This window comes from Patagioenas fasciata, chromosome 1 (genome assembly GCF_037038585.1).
Source record: "Patagioenas fasciata isolate bPatFas1 chromosome 1, bPatFas1.hap1, whole genome shotgun sequence".
Lineage (NCBI taxonomy): Eukaryota > Metazoa > Chordata > Aves > Columbiformes > Columbidae > Patagioenas > Patagioenas fasciata.
The window spans coordinates 27,023,332-27,042,711 of NC_092520.1; the positions used below are offsets into that span (position 1 = coordinate 27,023,332).

The 19,380-nt window shown below is 39.2% G+C and overlaps 1 protein-coding gene across 5 annotated transcripts in view; it reads right to left on the reverse strand.

Moving 5' to 3' along the window:
- The window catches only part of DCLK1 (doublecortin like kinase 1), a 246,495-nt gene that overhangs the window by 61,431 nt on the left and 165,684 nt on the right, over positions 1 to 19,380 (reverse strand). For 4 of the 5 annotated variants that reach the window (XM_065829652.2, XM_065829641.2, XM_071804870.1 and 1 more), the window contains exons 5-6: positions 19,262 to 19,378; positions 5,306 to 5,400 (exon numbers count right to left, since the gene is read on the reverse strand). In XM_065829652.2, the coding sequence (XP_065685724.1) occupies positions 5,306 to 5,400; positions 19,262 to 19,378 (212 nt within the window). Of the gene's footprint in view, positions 1 to 5,305; positions 5,401 to 6,302; positions 6,554 to 19,261; positions 19,379 to 19,380 lie in introns of those variants that run through there. The other variant, XM_071804866.1, reaches the window with a different exon arrangement.

The following is a 19,380-nucleotide window of genomic DNA, read 5'->3' on the forward strand; positions in this document are numbered from 1 at the left end:
ACAGTTTTTCCGTATCTGAGTGTATGTGTAAAAAGACAGCATGTGCAATACCCCCGTCACCGGCTCTTCCTGATGGTAGCCAAGCAACCAGCTCATGACTGCGGGGAGAGAGTCTGAGTGTACGGATCCACTTTGGTTTTTCAACACCCACTTCGAGCATCCTCTGACTGATCAGATAATCCTCAAATGCCAGAGGGGTTAGGAGTGATACATGGCCCTGCCCAATCTACCCAGCACAACAATCCCTGCCACGATACACAACAGCACTGAATGAAAGAGGAATATCAGTGAGGAGAAGCATTAGAGGACAGATTACTGTCTTAAGGTTAATTAAGCATAGCTTATGGCTTAGAGAGTCACCAACTATGCAGGTGCCCACCATGCCTCATAGGCAAGCTCTGATACCTTTAAGCTGTTTCTGGGGACGGTTTAAGTATAAACCTTTCTCATGAAATACAACGAAACAACTACAAGACAAAATACAAGAACACATGAGAATGGGAAGGCTGATGGAGCCAGCTCTAGGGTTGACCTAGGCTTGGGGCTTTTGAGGTTGTTTATAATCACAGAAAGATAATTGAGACAAAACCCAAACAAATATAAAAGCTATATGGTAAAACAAGGACTATCTAAAATGAATGCTTTACAAATTTCAAATTTACAAAGATCTCGGTAATGTATGCCGGTTTACGTTTTACTTGCAGGCATGACATAAAGGGGATTTAAGTCCCTTAACAGGGTTTTTCATTCCCTAGAATGCTTATTCTGCATGTGTACTGCCAATGGGCATGTGTACATACAGTAGCAGACATGTTAGACTGGCAGAGTGAAAATCAGATCTTAAATACATTTCTATTTTGTTGTAAACAATCTAGACAAAAGAAGAATTTTAAACAGCCAAGACCATCTAATTCTGAATATTAACAAGTTACTTAATTATTATAATTTCTTTTGAGCATATAGTGTTTGGGAATTTCTAATATACAGTACAGAAAAAAAAATGTATTTGCCAGGGAGTGTAACACCACAAACTTTTAAATAGTATCTTCCAGGTGATTGCTCACTTCTCTGAATATAAAAAGTATGCATTCAGAACTTACAATGAAGACATTTGTAAGAACTGACTTCCAATATTTAAGGAATATTTTTATGTTTATTTTAATAACTGTGGTTGTTTTAAAGCAAAATCGTGCTCAGTATTTCAGGGTCATATTCTCTGCCTGTTCATATACTTTAAAATACTTGAAGCTTTCTAAAAATGTTCCTTTCTTGGCCACACACAACTCAAAAATCCTTATATAAATAAAATTCATCTTCATTGTCTGATTAGTCAAGAGGTATCTTAAATCTAATTTTTTATTACTGTATAGGCTGTGGTCTCTAGGGAAGTAGAAAAAAACCATCTAAAATAATGGCAAGCAACAGAAAATCAGGTATAAATTATAGAATGTTTCTATCTTAACTGAAGCAATGACTCTAATTCCAAGACAGTGGGAAAGTAAGTTCATAAACTATTATAAAGGCTAGTTAAATTAAATGTAGGGGTTCCTGTTATGTAAATTTATTGTCATGATTGCAATGTCACCATTTCTGAGTCTGTCATTAACCGTACTCTGTTATGGTAGGAACTATAAGCACATGTGCCACAGTAAGTCTCTACTTCAGCCGCTATAAACTTGAACTTCAGATGTTTTAACCCTCTGTGGATATACCCAATTAGGTACATAACAATTTAAAAACCAGAATGCCAATTTCATATTTAAGAATAAAGAAAGAATTAAACTACAAGAAAGCATAACAACAGTATATAGCCTGCAAGACAAAATACTCAGAAGCTGATAATTGGTTGACAGTAGCTCAGATAGTTGATATATGGTTCCTAGTTCACTTTCACGTCCTTTTATTATACTCATGAAATTAGTCTTTCCAAACTTACTTTCCTCAAATATAGCATGAATTTCACCAGGATTATAAAAATATAACTTTAAGTGATTTCCAAATTTCAAGTAAGAAAGGATAAAACTTTATCTTTTCACATTCTGGCTTTTGAGTGTACAAAATTTTATTACTTGCAAGAGTACTGTTTTCATGAATATGTACCACAGTAGCATTTTTGGCTTTATTTTTATCAATGGAAAGCCTTTCATGTGAGGCCAGAATTTATTTATTTTTTAAAGGTGAATAATTAAATGTCAGTAAGATGATTGATCCCTATTTTAAGCTGCCTAATGTACTCCATAATTAGAAGAAATATTTTCTTTGGAAAATACTGCCATCTCTGCTATTTTTACAGGTCTTTACTGTTCACAGGGAGAAATCCCTCAGTTTGTGGAATTACCTTGTCTTTGTGCCTCTGAATTCAAAAGCATGACTTCTCTCACCTGTACTTCCCACAAGAAACACTGCCAACCTGCCCAGTGTCCTAGGTGGCACTCAACATTTTGACACACCAAGCCTACAACTCCCTCACAGCACTTGGATGGGGATGCTGAAGAGCTGAGAGATGAGTTACGTCAAGGGGAATCAGGCCAGGCTGGAGTCAATGTTCCCTATCATCGCCATCCAGACCCAGTATATACCACTGGTATCCCATGTACCTGATGGCACAAGGGAACAGGCAGTCCTCTAACTCCAACCAAACGGAGAGAGGGGCAGAGGAAAAACAAATTACACAGCTGAGCTGGCATTCCCAGGACCCAGCATCTTATTTCAGTTCTAAAGCAACAGCTCTCTCAAACTCCAGGTAAAGAGAGAAACGCAGACCAGTCTGAAACCCAGTCATCACCTTCAACCCCAGAGCAGGGCTCTAGCAGCCAACACTTTCCTTTCAAGCATAGGGCAGGAACACCTCACCTCTCAACACTGGGGACAAGGAGGGAACTGAAATGAGTCTCCTCTCTTGTAGATCTATCACATGCTACTGACACTTTAGCAAGCTCCTAGGGAATAAACCTTCCCCTGCAGCTGGCTTCTCAGCCCTGTAGCTGAAGCCGTTGAAGACAAAGCAAAATGCTTTGGGTTGAAATTTGGTTTATGACAATATGGTATGTAAAATAACCTGTCCTCTAAGTAAAAATTTAAATGGCAACACACAAAAGATGTTGAAACAAAACAGAACATCATTTTACTGCTAACAAGAAAATTAAGATTAGTAAGTACTGTTTAATGGCTGTTCATAGAACTAATTTAATAATTGGAATACACATTATGACCTTTAATGACACAATCGTATGTTTTTATACTGAAATTCTAGCTTGTTCACTTCACAAGTTAAACATGAAAGGAGCTGAAATAAATTCTCAAAGCAAGTGTAAAGTTTCCATCCCTGAACTTCTGAGCAGTTGATTTTGCGACTTAAATAATATTATTTCAATGCATTTTTATATTATTGCAATCTCTTTTTACATGAATTATTCCATGTTTTGTCAGGTAAAAAAACCCCATCTGTCTAAAATAAAACCAGATAAGCATGAAAGGTCGCCTACTGAGGTCAAGGGGATTGGATATTAATATCTGAGAATTCAATTCTTTAATAATGTCTTATCTCTCCTGTAATCTACTTCAATATTTATTTTCTATACAGTTAGCAATGTAACTATGTTACCACTACAGAGTCCTTTGCATCCATTATACTGCCACTCGGTGATCTTGTTACACTTCCACATAGGGAACCCGTATAAGATCAAGCCATTCACTGTCTTCACGTTTGAAAGTCAGAAACCTTGTGGTCAAACACTCCTTATGTCTAATAGTGCTGACTGCATGGTTTGCACTCATCCATCCACAAATGTCAACAGAAAAACATTGCTGTGGGGAGAGAAGCATCAGTGGTGGAGAAGATGTTTAGGGAAGTTGCCAGTGAAAAGAGAAAGCCTTACAGCAAATGAAAATCCACTGCATACATCATCATCATCTACCTAAGCAGATATCCTTACATCAGTGATGTATAATTCATTTAGAAGACTCTTACTTCCCTCTTCAGTGACTTATTAAAGATTCAGTAATAAGCTTTGAGAGTGAAAGCAAACAGGTGTGCAACACATCACATTCAAGAAGATTTTAGTACCAGCTTACCCAACTGAAACTTGCACCTTTAGTCTCTGTGTACCAGATGATGAAACCATGACACTAGCCTGAGGCTTCAAGCTGCCACTCACTGGCTATCTCTGTACTGCAAGATTACAGCTGGCTTCCGTATCTATAATCAAGTCATAGCAGAAACCCCTGGCTGTATCCCAGCCTAAGGCAAGGTTTGGTCATGCACTGCTCCTCAGCTCCCTGGCATCCACCAGACATGAAGAAGGCTATAAGGGAGTTGTGCCATGCTGCAGCTGTTCCTGATCTGGATATCTGGGGAATCAGGTCTGCATCAGCCCCTAAAGTCAAGCACTGCCAATTTTGTACGTAATCCTCTTACTTTGACAGACGTGAATTTTGCCTTATTTAAAAACAGAAAGGTCAGAAAAAGCATGTGTTCAAACTGTGTTTATAAACAAGTCTGAGATACGGAGTACTGCCTTAGGGAAGCTTCCATTGAGAACTGATCACAGTTTAGAAAATAGCAGTAGAGAAGATACACAGACATATGTCCCATTGCTTTTGAACAGAAACAATTAATTAAATCAGCATGTGAAGCCTTTTGGGTTGAAGGAGTAATATTTTGTCAGGGGGTTACAGCAGCAACATAGGTACTACTTTGATTCTGGATGCTTAGGCACATTGTGGGTTCCTCTACACAGGGTAACTAGTGGGAACCTACAGCTAACAACAACTCCAGTCAAGCAAAGTGACTGACAAGTCTTATCCTGCCTTGCTACTGATAGTATTTTCACTACACAAGACTATAATATCACAGTTAATTCACAGCTAAATTCCACACCACATTCTTTCACATTGCTTCAAAATCAAAGCTGGCTGTAGGTTTTGCAAGTGACATAATGCCCATGGCAAATTAAGAACAACAAAAAAGCCTTTGACAATGTGAACAGTTCCTTCCAGTTGTGAAACACTTGGAGAAAGGAAACTAAAACAAACAAACAAACAAAAAGTTTTGTAAAAGAGGACACAGATACCCATGTCTTTCCCCTCAAGGATAAACCAATTCCCAGAATACTTAGCATTTTGACAGACACAGAACAGTTGTATTCCACTTCAGAGTGTTGTACAAACACACCAAGAACTGTAGCCAGGCTCTTCCACCCTATGACTCTACACACAAGGAACCAGTGGGGAGAATGCAATTGGATAATGACTATGTTGGATTCTCCCTAGCCATGATCAGAAATCAGTTTCCTTATGTCCTTACCCTCTGTTTCCGTAGGCTTCCTGGGCTGGTGGGAGATGGGCTTGGAGACTTCCCAGAGCGGGGAGTAGAAAGCTGGCTACCAGGGGTTCCATTCACTAAAAGGACAATAAATCGAAAAAATAAATGCAAAGCATTATTAAAAGCAATGAAATAGTTAAATCAACATATTCCTTCTCATTCTATGTTGAATATATTCACTTGTATTTTTTCATGTTTTCAATATTAAGTAGTTCTCAAAAGAACTGTTTCCTCAGAGTTTTGGCTTAAGATGCCAATTTTTATACAGAGTGCAAAAAAATAATCAACAAATCTGAAAAGAATGTTTAGTCAATGGGAGAGAGAATGATCATGTTTTCTTAAACTATATTGTTATTGTTCCTGTGCTTAAAAATGATGTAGAGCAAGGTGCTATGTTAACCTTAACAGACACTTGTTATAAGTAAACCTTTTCATTCCATTTATTTATAACTTGAAGTGCTATCCAGCAAAAATAAAAAGCAGTACTGCTTGTAAGAACAAATAGGTCACTTGCTGTTCCTAACTCATTCATTCTAAGAGATTCCTGCAATACTATCTGACCAAAACACCACCTCAGACTTAACCCAGAAGGGCTTTCTAGAGGCAAATAAATTGGAGGCAATACCTCAAGTATGACTTTCTCAGAGAAATAAGTTCCTTCAGACATGATAGTGCCTGTCATTTTAGAAGCATCTTTTGCATACATGTGACATTATCCACTAAATTAACAGAACAATACCAGCAGAGGACAGAATTCTACTACAAAGTAATCACACACAATGTTCATGTCAAAGCATTGATAGAAAGACTACAAAAAGTGTATCATACATATATGTACATATTCCTAAACAAGCAGTTGCTATATCACAATCCATATTTGTCAGCACCAGGAAAAAAAAGAATTGACAATCAGATTCCCAGATTCTGAATCCTGGGAGAATATTTACATACTAGGATATCAACAAGGCATTTGACTTACCTTCTATGAGTTCTAACATGGACAAAAATCTTACTGTTTAACCTGATAACAGCAACCAGCAAAATTCCTGCTCTGTACTAAGCCAAGCTGTAGCCAAACTGAGAAGCAATGGGATTAGTTAGGGATAGCTGGGGCTGCTCACAGAGTGAGCTGAATGCGATGCAGGATTCATAAGCAGAAGCCTTTTCTGCGTAAGGCTGACGTCTTCAGAGCAGCAGTGGGAGGTGCAGGTGCTGTCTTAGGGCTACATCAAAGGTGTCAATTAAGCATAATGCTGCTGCTTCACAACGCTGAGCCACCGCAACCCCCACTCGCTTTCTACGGAGCCCCAAAAGCCTAAGCAATTTTATATGCTGTGCAGTGAATCATAATGAGGTGCCTTTGGGGGCAATATACCAAATGACTCATCCGAAAATCAAAATGACAATAACTCTTGTAAAACCTTGGCTGACTGGCAATCTAGCAAACGCTAATTCCTCTGGATAATACAGTAGGCATTTTTAATAGATTTTTCTTACTTTTTACATAATACACATTGTTCTCACTGGCTAATACTGGCTCTGCACATCGTAAGGAAGAAACATGCATACCTACCACAGCACACACGTCAATAAAACACATTACAATGTGTGATGAGAAACGATCACTTAATAGTGCTTAGGTGCTATGAATGATCAAAAACGAATGTCACTTTGTGCAAGGCATTGTTTAAGGTAAAGCTGTAATATATTTGTATAACCATAGGAACACCAAGATACACTAATTGGATTTAAATAGGTTGCTTTTATAGAAAACCATTTCACTCATCTAGGCTTCAAATTCTCATTGTCCAGAGGACAATGGCTCGCAGATATCAGCACTGATTCAGATGTTGTACTAAGTGTGTGGGGGAGAGCACATGCATATGGACACATTCACTGAAGTTCATAGAGTATTCAGCAAAACACTTCCTAGGTCTGGCCAATAATGACTAAAATCAAATTTATTAGCAATGCTTCCAAAAACATTTAGGAAAAGGGCAACAGGAGGACATTAAAAATGAGCTTTTTGGAATCTCAAACTTTTAAAGGGCTTCTTCTAAACAAATACGGTATTATTTAGAAACTAATACTAAACTACTACTATTCACATGGAGCTAGTCCTGAAAGACTGCTCAGTAACAAGACTCATGCTCTGCCTTCTCTTTAAATCAAGAAGATATCCTTATGAGAAAATTTAAGATAACACATACACTTTAATAAACCTTGTGGCACTAAGCAAAAGATCCTATTCCTTACAGATTGGCTCCTTCCCCATAATTTTCAACAGTACTTTTTCTTAGAATTACTGTTGCAATTATTCTGTCCTGAAGACTTGAGGCTGCCAAGTGAAACCAGACAGATGCAACGGTGTATTTGACTCCTGATGTATTTCCTACATGTACCATGTTGATGACTACCGGCTTGAGATGAAAAAAACAAAGTATGGTAAATCCTAAAAATTACTCACTTGCCATCACCAGAATATCCAGAGCGTTTAAGCTAAGCTCTCATGCTCTCCCTATTTTAAAAAGGAAAATTCTGATAAATCATAGAATAGTTTGGGCTGGAAGGAACCTTCAAAGGTCATCTAGTCCAACCCCCCTGCAGTGAGCAGGGACATCTTCAACTAGATCAGGTCACTCACAGCCCTGTCCAACCTGCCCTTGAATTTCTACAGGGATGGGGCATCTACCACCTCTCTGGGCAATCTGTGCCAGTGTTTTACCACCCTCCTTGTACAAAATTTCTTCCTCATGTCTAGCCTGAATCTCCTCTCTTTTAGTTTAAAACCATTACCCCTTGTCTTGTCACAACATACCCTTCTCAAAAGTCTGTCCCCGTCTTTCTTATAGGCTACTTTTAAGTACTGAAAGGCTGCAATAAGGTCTCAAATTAATGGATCAAGTTTGCTCACCTCCTTACCCATATCTGAAATACAAAGGTGCTAACTCCCTAAAACACATATCGGGATTTTTGTGAGCATACAAGGACTCTTTGTAGAGAGCTGTTTAGGAAACTCTAGAGATGACAATTAGCACTGAGGATGAGATTCCTTTTACCAATCATTAGGTACATTTGTGTAGGCTTCTACATCTGAAGTAGTTTTCTAGACCTTCTTTTAACCAAGCTCCTGTCATGGCACAAGTCGTATAATTCCCAAGTAATCATCTAAAACTGATCTAATGAACAATGTACTAGGGGCATCCACTGCAGTGTAAACTTCTAAAGCAGGCACCTGGAGGCTTAGGATATGCTTCAGATGAAGCAAAATCATAAAAATTCTAGGCACCTACCTATTTTGGTGGATTTTATTACAAGTGAAGAACTCTCTTAAACTCTGATGACAGTAGGCCACAGGGTCTACATTATGGGTCAACCTGAACAGGGACTTGGGTGACATGGGTTCTATTCCCAGCTCTCTATATTCATCTGCACAACATCAGACAAGTCATGTCACCTCTACCATTTTTCTACGTATCACTTAGCAAATTATGTTGTCTGTTTTCTGGGTGCTCTGCATACTTGGAGAATTTTATTAATGTAATGCTTAAGATAGACATCACAACAGGGAAGAAACTGTAATTCCTAATAATCCCCCAGCCCACTGTAGAGGGCCTCCTTTTTTATCTTCTTATTTATGGCTTGCTGGTCGTTCCACCTCTGATTTTAGTTTCTTGAGAGTTACTATACTGAATTTGCAAAGAGAGTTGATATTAGGTGCTGTACAGCAGGAACAGACTGCATTGATTCATGAAGATAGTGAGGCACTGCAACAGGCTGCCCATAGAAGTTGCAGATGCCCCATCCATGGAAATGTTCAAGGCCAGACTAGATGGGGCTTTGGGCAACCTGGTCTAGTGGAAGGTGTCCCTGTCCACTACATTATCTTTAAGGTTCCTTCCAACCCAAACCATTCTATGATTCCAGTCTGTGATTCTGATCCCCTCCTGAATTCAATTTACAATACAATCACAACACCATTCCTACATATGCTTGCCATGATCAGATAACATAGCAACAAATATGTGAATGAAATATATAATATGAAATAATAATGCATTCCTGATAAGTACAGGGATATAGTCTAAACTGCATTAAAATCCATTTTTACGTGGAATGCGTTGTCATTGGAAAATGCATTCCTGTCCAGTATCTGCACTGCATTTCTCACCAACTGATACAGCACATGTTCCTATATGAAACCCTGATGTAGATAAAGACATATGAAATTGGTAAGCATTGTTGTGATTAATCATGTCATTGAGTGAGGCAAGAGGTTTCTTGTCACCTTTTATTCATAAAATAGCAGGGGGCAGAGACTTCAGCTAAACACACATCGTCCTCCCATCGTCTCATGAAAAAGATTTATCCATTCAAAATTTTGCAGGTGAAATATGTATTAAAAAGCTAAAACAATCACAAAATTATTGTGGCTGTTCTGAGTAGATGTATGCAGCTGCTTAGCTGTGGACTCCTCTCCTTACTGTCTTCTCTTGCTGGGGATGCATAGCAGGGCAAGAACTTGTCTTTGCGTTTGTTTTTCCACCACCTGGCACACATGTGAAGGTAGGAAATCCCACAAAATAGAACCTGAAAGCTGGATACCATCATTTACTGAGATAAATGGAAAATAGGTTTCCACATGAAGATGTTTATAAACTTATGAAAACCCTGCAAATAAAAATTACTTTGATAGCATTACAATAAATATGTTTTGATAGGGTATTTTTTGTTAAGCAATAAAAAGTGATAAAAGCTGAATTAATGTACCAAGTGCCAGTTTGAGAAGCTGCCAATGCCACTGCATTGTATTAAAATCATACTCTTCTATAAAACTGCCCGTTGATGTCTTAGCATCTTGTATTCTATAAAATACATTGAGATGACCCTTGTGTGTTTACAAAAGCGGTTTGCCAAACACAAAAGCGTGTGTGAAGAGGAAAGAGAATACTGAGGGAAAGGAATAGTGGAGACTTTTTCACAGACACTACTTATTCATGACTAGAACAGCCAAAACTAAGAAACTATTTACAGAAGACACATCACGTGTAGGTCATATTCAGCAACTGTTAGCCAGAAAATGGTGATGTGAGAACACTACTTGACATTGTCTCAGTTACTTCTGTAGTTTGTCACTGTACTTTCCAAAACAACCTTTTTTTCTCAAGAACATTATGTAGTTACAAAGTAGTTAAGGAACAAACCATACCTTGCCTTTTTGTTCCTCCTGCTTTTGCATTCTACTTGTCTACATCTCATCATCTCTGCCTTCATTCTAAAGGGGAAAGCTTGCCCAGAGTGCCACATTAAGCAAGCTCTCTCATATCACTCCTCAGCAAAGACAAGGCTTTTTAGATTTTACCTGAGCATGCAACTGGTTAAGAAAACATCCCAAATAATCAGTACTGCATTTATTTTAACTGTTGCTAAACTGTCCTTTTTACATTCAATCTTTGCTAGAGTTTATGTCAAGAAGTCACGCAAATACAAAAAAAAACCAGTTCTCTGCCATCAAAGACAATGCTTAACAGACCCAGACAGAGCTTTCACCTCATCAAAAGATCACCAGATTAGAAATGTCAGCAGAAGGGATCACCTGCAGGTCAGGTTTACATTCCCATCCCAGCAGCCACCAATACCCAAGTCCCCTGTAAGTCACCAGTGCCTGTGGCAGCTGCAACGTGTAACCCAAGCAGTGCAGAGCTCAGCAGTGGCCCACGCTGATCTCCATGGAGTGGCCACTATGGTGGCACTTCTACTTCAACCTGAAGTCAGCTATGTCTGCACAATCAAGCAGAGAAGCACTGCAGATATGTAGATATTGAGACACGCCCAAGCTCTCAGAAGACTTCCTTCCTCAGAGCTTTCCTTGAAAATACAACTCCCTGGAATCCATGAGTAATTTTATTTTGTAGCCTCAGAAAGTGGGTAAGTGCCTCTTGGTTTTTTATCTGCACTTCATTAGAGCTGATATCTATGATCTTGGTTGCTAATTTTACATACTATCTAATCTAGAGAGCATCTACATTTATGTAAGATTTAATGAAAACCTCTCTTTAGAACTGTTTTCTCTAATGGGAAAGACTAGGATTCTCAAATCAGCCTATGTGAATAGAGCACCAACTCTGAGGATGTTTCTTCATTCAGCATTTAACTTCTCAATCCTCTAACAGAGTTAGACTATTCAGTCTAAACAAATCTACTTCTCTTACTAACTGTTGATCTTTACTACAAGCTATAAAATCATAAAACTTCATTTTTTAATGATTAGTATCAAATACAAATACCATAAATAAAAAATTAAAAAGGAAGCCAGGATCAAAGTAAAAATCATCTGGAAATCCCTGGATTTGTAGGATGACTCCATCACTCCCATGGGTTTGTACTCTTGGCTTCAGGAAATTTTTGCTTCAGCATATTTATTACAAAACCTGTCAGCTGAGAACCAGTAACAGTGTGAATAAAAACATGTGACCTTGCCAAAGACAATACAATACATCACACTCCTTCCTTGGGGATCCAAAAAACCTTCTTGAGTCAGGTGGCTGAAGAAGGCTTGTTTCTGGATAACAGCCTATGGATGAACTATCAGACTAAATGAAAACATATCTTCTTGTGGAGGAACACATCTACCTCTTTTTTTCTAACTAGCTGAGAAAAGCACAAGCATCTGCTCTGGAGAAGTTCTGTAAGATCCAGTTTACATATCATAAAACACCTTTACATTTTGGGAACATCTACAGTTTTGATCAGGCTTTCGTTTGACAAGTAGTTTCACAATTTCTTTGCCCAGGTGCAAATTTAAAAAAAAGAACACACACAGACCTTGGTAATGTGACCTACTCTATCCATTTTTCACATATATTCCCTTTGTCATTCGGAACAGGTACATATCAACCCATTTACTCTTGAAATAGACACTTGTCACACTAAATAACTAAAACTCCTAAGTAACACTTCTTAACACCAAACCTGAATGGCTGTTACAAATAAGATTTCAAGCATCTGAAATGTTTTGGGTGATAGTTTTAGGGTAACACGAGACAGCTGAGAGGGGAGGAGAAATGAGAAGGAAATAATTTTGAAGGAGGTATTCAAACTGAAAAAATGAAAAGAAAGTAGGGTTTTTTTTTGAGAGCAAGTGCTGAAAATTAGAGTTGGGATTTCAGAGGCTAAAACAGAGTTCATCTGAAATCAGTATCTTTCATTTATTTAATGGACCAAGGGCACAATAATTCCAGGCATTTCATGCTGCTCTTGATTTGATTAAAAATAATGATCATGAAGAAGTAAGCGCTGTTTCGTCAAATCTGTTACCTCTTCACCTGCACTGAGGCTCCCACCAAAGGTGGACAGAAGCCGACAGCCACAGAATAGCCATCAGACAGCCATAATTTTCAGTCACCAGCAATGGTCTCATACCGAGTCTCACTGAAATTCAACATCTCTTTTATGATGTCCTTTCCTGAACAATATTTGTTGCCAACAAAAAAACATCAAAGTGTTTCACAGGCTTCAAGAAGACATCAGGAAAATTAAGTACTGGCAGGATTATCTATTGAACTTGGAACCAGACTTCATTTCTCTGCCTTCCTGGGAGGTCACGATACCTTTCTCTGCTTCTTTTCTTTGCCTTGTTCCCCGCTTCTCTTCTCTATTTAGGCTGAAAGCATTTTGAAGCAGACAATACCTCAAATGCATTTGCAAAAAAAAACCAGAAAGTAATCCTCCTGCAGCGAGAACTATGTCTTGGGGTACTGTTTTGAAACAGTGTCAGATGTAAATAAAAAACTGAACAAAACATATAATAATAGAGAAGTCAGCCCTTTCCACAGATCTTCCTAGCTTGCATGTACTCTTGGAAGAAAAAAGTACTATGTGTTTTTACATAAAAATAGTATACATCTGCTCTCAGGAGCCAGGGAGGCTACTGGGAAAATATAAGCACATTAAGCATATGCTGTCTAAAGAAAAAAAGCCAGGATGGAAGAAAGGTGGACACCACCTATAGAAAGGCATACATTCAGGAAATCGTGTAAAAGCAGATGCAGCTTTTTTTACTGAGTATAGATTGTATAGCTCAAGAAAGCTTGAGGAGTGTGTGTCTCCCATTCCCTCTGACACATATTTCCCAGATCTCAGCTAACCAGAGCAGAGCTTTGTAAAACACCCATGTGGCACTGAGTGCTAGTGTAGCCTCTGGCACTGCTCAGGGTATTTCTCTGCAGCCCTGCAGCCTGCTCTCCACCCTTTCCCCCCGGCTGCCATGGCACTGTGTCTCACAGCCCATGGGACAGTATCTTCTCCCCCATTGTTGCCATGCTGTCACTCCCACAGCCGTGTACTTGCAAAGCCCAACAGTGCTGCTGTGGCAGGTTCTGTATGGGGCTTTCAGGCTCGCCAAGGATACTAACTTTATAGGCAACGGATAGAGTCCAAAGGGTGAAAGTTATCTAGGACCTTCGAGAATGTCACTAAGAGTCCTTTGCCCCCAGTATCAGATGAGACAACGAAGGGAAATGGTTCTCCAGAGCAGTGGCTGGGGGCTCACCAAGGATAGAGGACATTAAGGGTCCTTTCCCTGCTCCCACACAGAGTCAGGGGCCACCACAAAAAGGTCAGACAGAAAACAGAAAGCTCTACACATTAGGGGCAAGTGCCTTCAAGTAGAATTTTATCTAAAAACTTTTTGTTAACATTACTGACTTTATCTTCAAAGCACTATATTTGGTAAAATGGTATTGCTCCAAACTTAGAGATGCAAAAATGAGACACAGACAGTAATGAAAACCAGCAAACCAATCAACCCCCCCAAAATAACCCCTTGATTTCTGTAAGCAGCTTCAGAAGCTACTGAAACAAATTTGGGAGAGTTCATGATTCTGTATCACTGTTTTCTGAGAAGAAGGGACTTATGGACTTCATTGCATTTATAAATATATAGTTCAAGCCAAAGGTTGATTTAATTCATTTACCACTTGAAATTCTGTGTCAAAGAAGTGAAACAGTTCTCGATTATGGTATTTAAGTGCTTAAACCACAGCAGACAGTCTACATGTCCTAGCCTTATTTACACATCAATTTTTCTCACCATGGGGAAATAACCCAAAAACTGAACCTTCATTAAAAATAAAACTTAAGAATCCCAATCAGCTAGCCTGTGTAGGATGAGAAGAAAAATAATACTGAAGACATGCATTAAAGATTATCCCATACCGTAGATGCACACAGGAGATAGTTAAGAATAACTGAAGGACACCCCTTCAATTTAGGTTTTTACCAGTTTTAATATCCAACTTTGAGATTTTCACATTTTTTAACATTATCTTTGTCTATGCAGCTTTCCTTTTCTTGGCCCATGTAGTTACCTGTGTGTATTACCTGGATATGGGCATGAATTGATGACAGAGCCAGGCAGCTGTTCCTTTTACCCAGCAAGAATGCACAGACTTTTCAAAGCACAGCAAGAGTCAAACGAGGAATAAGATTCTTTCAAATTAGCAACATGTGCTTCTCCATACAGCTTGCTTAGCTTTTTCTCAAGGGTACACTATCAATAATGCTTTATCCCTATTTTTCTCAACTTTCTCTTATGATAAAACTCTCCACAAAATGATATACCTTTATTTTTCAATGTATATGTATTGCCTTTGATGTAAGCAAAAAATCTACTGTTTTTCTGGAGTATTTTTTATGTTTATCCCTACTGAATAACAGTAACTTAACAATGAACTGAAAGCAGTTTAAAAGCATAAAATAAAATACATATATATGTATAGACTTAGCATTAACAACATGACAACAGAAGCATAACTTCTTGTTATGTACTAGTCATTCAGGAGACTCTAATACTGAGATGTTTAATGTAAACAACATGGGAAAAATTATCTGCTCATATTTGCACTAGATGGTAGTTTTTCTATTCTGCTGATGTCACTGGTACACCATTTCAACAAACAGGCAGGATTTTTAAGCCTACAGGATGGCAGAATAGTGAAATCTGTACATATTGTCTGCATTTCATGTGAGAACTTCCATACAGTTACATAATCATTTAGGTTGAAAAAGACCTTTAAGATCATCGAGTCCAACCATTAACCTAATACTGGCATTAAACCATGTCCCTAAGAACCTCATCTATGAGTCTTTTAAACACCTCCAGGGATGGTGACTCAATCACTCCCCTGGGCAGCCTGTTCCAAGGCTTGACAATGCTTTCTGTGAATAGATTTTTCCGGATATCTAATCTAAGCCTGCCCTGGCACAACTTGAGGCCATTTCCTCTCCTCCTGTCACTTACTACTTGGGAAAAGAGACCAACACCCTCCATGCTACAACCTCCTTTCAGGTAGTTGTAGAGAGTGTTAAGGTCATCCTCCTTTTCTCCAGGGTAAACAGCCCCAGTACCCTCAGCTGCTCCGCATAAGGCTTGTGCTCCAGACCCCTCATCAGCTTCACTGCTGTTCTCTGCACTCTCTCCAGCACCACAATGTCTTTCCTGTAGTGAGAGGCCCAAGACCAAACACAATTTTTGAGATGCAGCCTCACCAATGCTGAGTAGAGGGAGAAGACTTTGGTTTTTTGTCTAACAATATCTTAGTGTTTCTGTTTTATTTCTACTGTTGTTTCTTTTAGTGCAGTGTCTAATATCGAACAATTCTTGAGGGCAAGTGCCCACTAAGTAAAATATTGTTTCATTTTATGACATTATTATTAATGTAAATACTTGTGTATGTAAGTTAGAAATAGCCTTCCTGTAAAATTCACACAATTTGACTTCACTGTTTGCAGAAATCAAACACAAGATGCACAGATAACCACATTAGATCCACTGTCCCCACTAAAATTAACTTCTATAGACATTTTTTCAATTGTTTACCCTTTTTAAGCTGCAACAGTAGAATAGAATAGAATAGAATAGAATAGAATAGAATAGAATAGAATAGAATAGAACTATTTCAGTTGGAAGGGACCTACAATAATCATGTAGTCAAACTGCCTGACCAACTCAGGGCTGAGCAAAAGTTAAAGCAAGTTATTAAGGGCATTGTCCAAATGTCTCTTAAATATTGACAGGCTTGGGGCATCAACCACCTCTCTAGGGAGCCTGTTCCAGTGTTCGACCACCCTCTTGGTAAAGAAGTGTTTCCCAGTGTCCAGTCTGAACCCCCCCGACACATCTTTGAGCCATTCACATGCGTCCCAGCACCAGATGCCAGGGAGAAAAGATCTGAAGCTCTCTCCACCTCCTCAGAAAGCTGTAGAGAACAATAAGGTCACCCCTCAGCCTCCTTCCAGCTGGAAGGACACTCCTTCCAGCTCTTTCACCAGTTTTGTTGCCCTCCTCTGGATGTATTCAAGGACCTTCAGATTTTTCTTAAATTGTGGGGTCCAGAACTGTACCCTACACTCAAGGTGAAGCTACACCAACATTGAACACAGTGAGACAAATCACCTCTGTTGACTGGCTGGTCGTGCTGTGTGTGATGCACCCCAGGATGGGTTTGCCCTCGGGGCTGCCAGGGCATGTACAGCTGACTCATGTTGAGCTGCTGTCAACCAGCACCCCTAGATCCCTTCCTGCAGGGCTGCTCTCCAGCCACTCCCCTCCCAACTTATAGTTGTGCCCTGTGTTACTCCATCGCAGGTACAGAATCTGGCACTTGGACTTGTTAAATCTCATCCCATTAATAATTTTTCAATGCTCCAATCTAGCTAGATCCCTCTGTGAGGTCTCTTGTTCCTCAAGAGAGTCAACAGCACCTCCCAATTTTGTATCACCAGCAAACTTGTTAATGGTGCATTTAACTCCTGCATCCAGAGTGTTGATAAATTTATTGAAAAGAACCAGATCTAGAATCAAGCCCTGAGGAACACCATTGGCAATTGGTTACCAGCCAGATGCAGCCCCATTCACTACAACACTTTGAGCCCTGCTGCCCAGCCAGTTTTTCACTGGTTGACAGGCTCCTCTGTCACCATCCTATAGATTCCTGTAGGGCTTTGTCCAGTGTCTTTCTCTAAGAAAATCCTAATTACAGTGTTCATATGACTATGTCACATAGACAAAGACATGGACCATCTTTCAACTAACTAGTATGTGCCTATTTCTTGTAAATTTATTTTTTTTACATAAGATATTTTTAAGATGGGTAAACCTGTCATTAGCGCAGAACCATCCAAAATAGTTTGCTTTTTCAATATTTTCATGACACTGTTTCTTTTCTTGTTATAAATGTAATGATATGATGTATTTGGTTTTGTAGCATAATGAAGACATTCCTGTTTTTCACAAGCTGTAAAATAATCTCCTGATCTTTTGCAGTGATTAAACACATAATGCTATTCTGCTCAGACCCTGCAAAAACTGAAATTCAGGAAAATAAGATTTACTCACACTTCTCCTGTGTGTTTAATTAAAAACAATACTATTTCTCTCAGGACCAAAATCAACAAAGCATCACACAGTCAACATGGCAAAAAAGTTGCTAGTCCAATGTCAGAAACATCTGTTATGCATAGCAGGACAGTTATTCCTCATAGAAATGTCCATCTACAGTTCAGTGTCCATTACCTGTACTCCTAAATGAATATTCATTAGAAAAAAAAAATAAATAAACCAAACCAAACCAAACCAGAAGGAGTTCATAACATTCACACACCAAACAGGGCCTCCATTGCTAAAATTTACTTTACCTCTGTTCCACCTAGCTACAAAGAAAGCTACTTAGTATTTTTCTAAGAAATAGCTACTCTCAGTTTGTTCCTCACAGCTATGCTTCCTCCCATTACTTCTTTTCAGGTTTCGCTATTTCAGCTGTTCTTAGGATGTGAAGAAGGCACGTTGCCTCCCAGCTCTGCTACCCACATCCACACCTCTGTCTCTCACTGTGTCTCTCCCACTTTCCTCCTTCCCTGAGCAAGGATGGTTTTCTTCTCAGCTTAGTCTTCTTATGATGGTCCGTGCCTCTCCTCTTTGAAACCAGCTAGGAAGCCTGGGGTCATTCTGTTCACCACCTTCCCATGAAGGGCTTATGGTGCTGGATGCAGGTCCCATAATGATGCTTGCTTTCCTGCTGGTAGAAGGCTTATGGCAGGAGTGAGGTGGCTTTCAGAAGCTCTAATCTTTGCCTCTTGCAAAATCCACTTCACAAGCAATACTGCAAATGCTGGATCCACTCAACTGGCCCACACCAAGTATTGTTTGTACTTTCTGGCACCACTACTGGCAAAATATCTAATGCACTTTTTTTGTTTATTTATTTGTTTTGCTTGGGAAAAAGCTGCAGGGGGGAACTAGTCATAGACCATTTAGTGGGAGCAGCTGCAAAGTCAGCCAAAGCAAGGCCTTCAGAGAGAACTTTTAAATCTTTTAGCTGTGTCCTCTCCGGCCTGTACCACTGGCTTGTTAGGTCAACCCTGACATATTTCTTCCTCAGCTATCTTTGCACCTCACATTCACATATGTAATTGTATTGTTTTTTAGCCCTTTCTCCTCCCCAATCCTATCCTTTCCTCACTGCTGCCTCTTAACTCCGTCAGAAACAAAATGTAAATGACTGTGAAATCAACCTTGTGCAGACACAGACCCTACACTGTGTAACTTGGACTACTTTCTACACCGTACTTATTCAGTTCCTAGTACAAAGAATTCCTGGTTTTGTCAGTCTTTAGGTACTGCCAGCAAAATCATGCATGGAAATAAAGTAAAACGAATTATGGTAATGCCAGAGTAAGATCTATAAAACACTGAAAACTTCTTTTGTTTTGGGAAGACACTTCATCTTAGATGCAACTGAGAAAACAAGTGAATTTTTACCATCAACTATTTCATTCATACAATGTTTTTCCACAGAAACGTGGAATTTTAAGCATATTGCCAATTGTATTGAAACAGATTGGTTGCTGCTGTTAAGAAAGAATTCTTGCTTGCTTTACCTGAGCTGGTAGAAGCAGGAGACTTGCTGCGTCGGGATGGGCCCGGGCTCTTGGTGGTGCTCCTACGTGAAGTCGAAGCTATTTTGGTATAGGAAGTGGATTTCACCACCCGACATTCT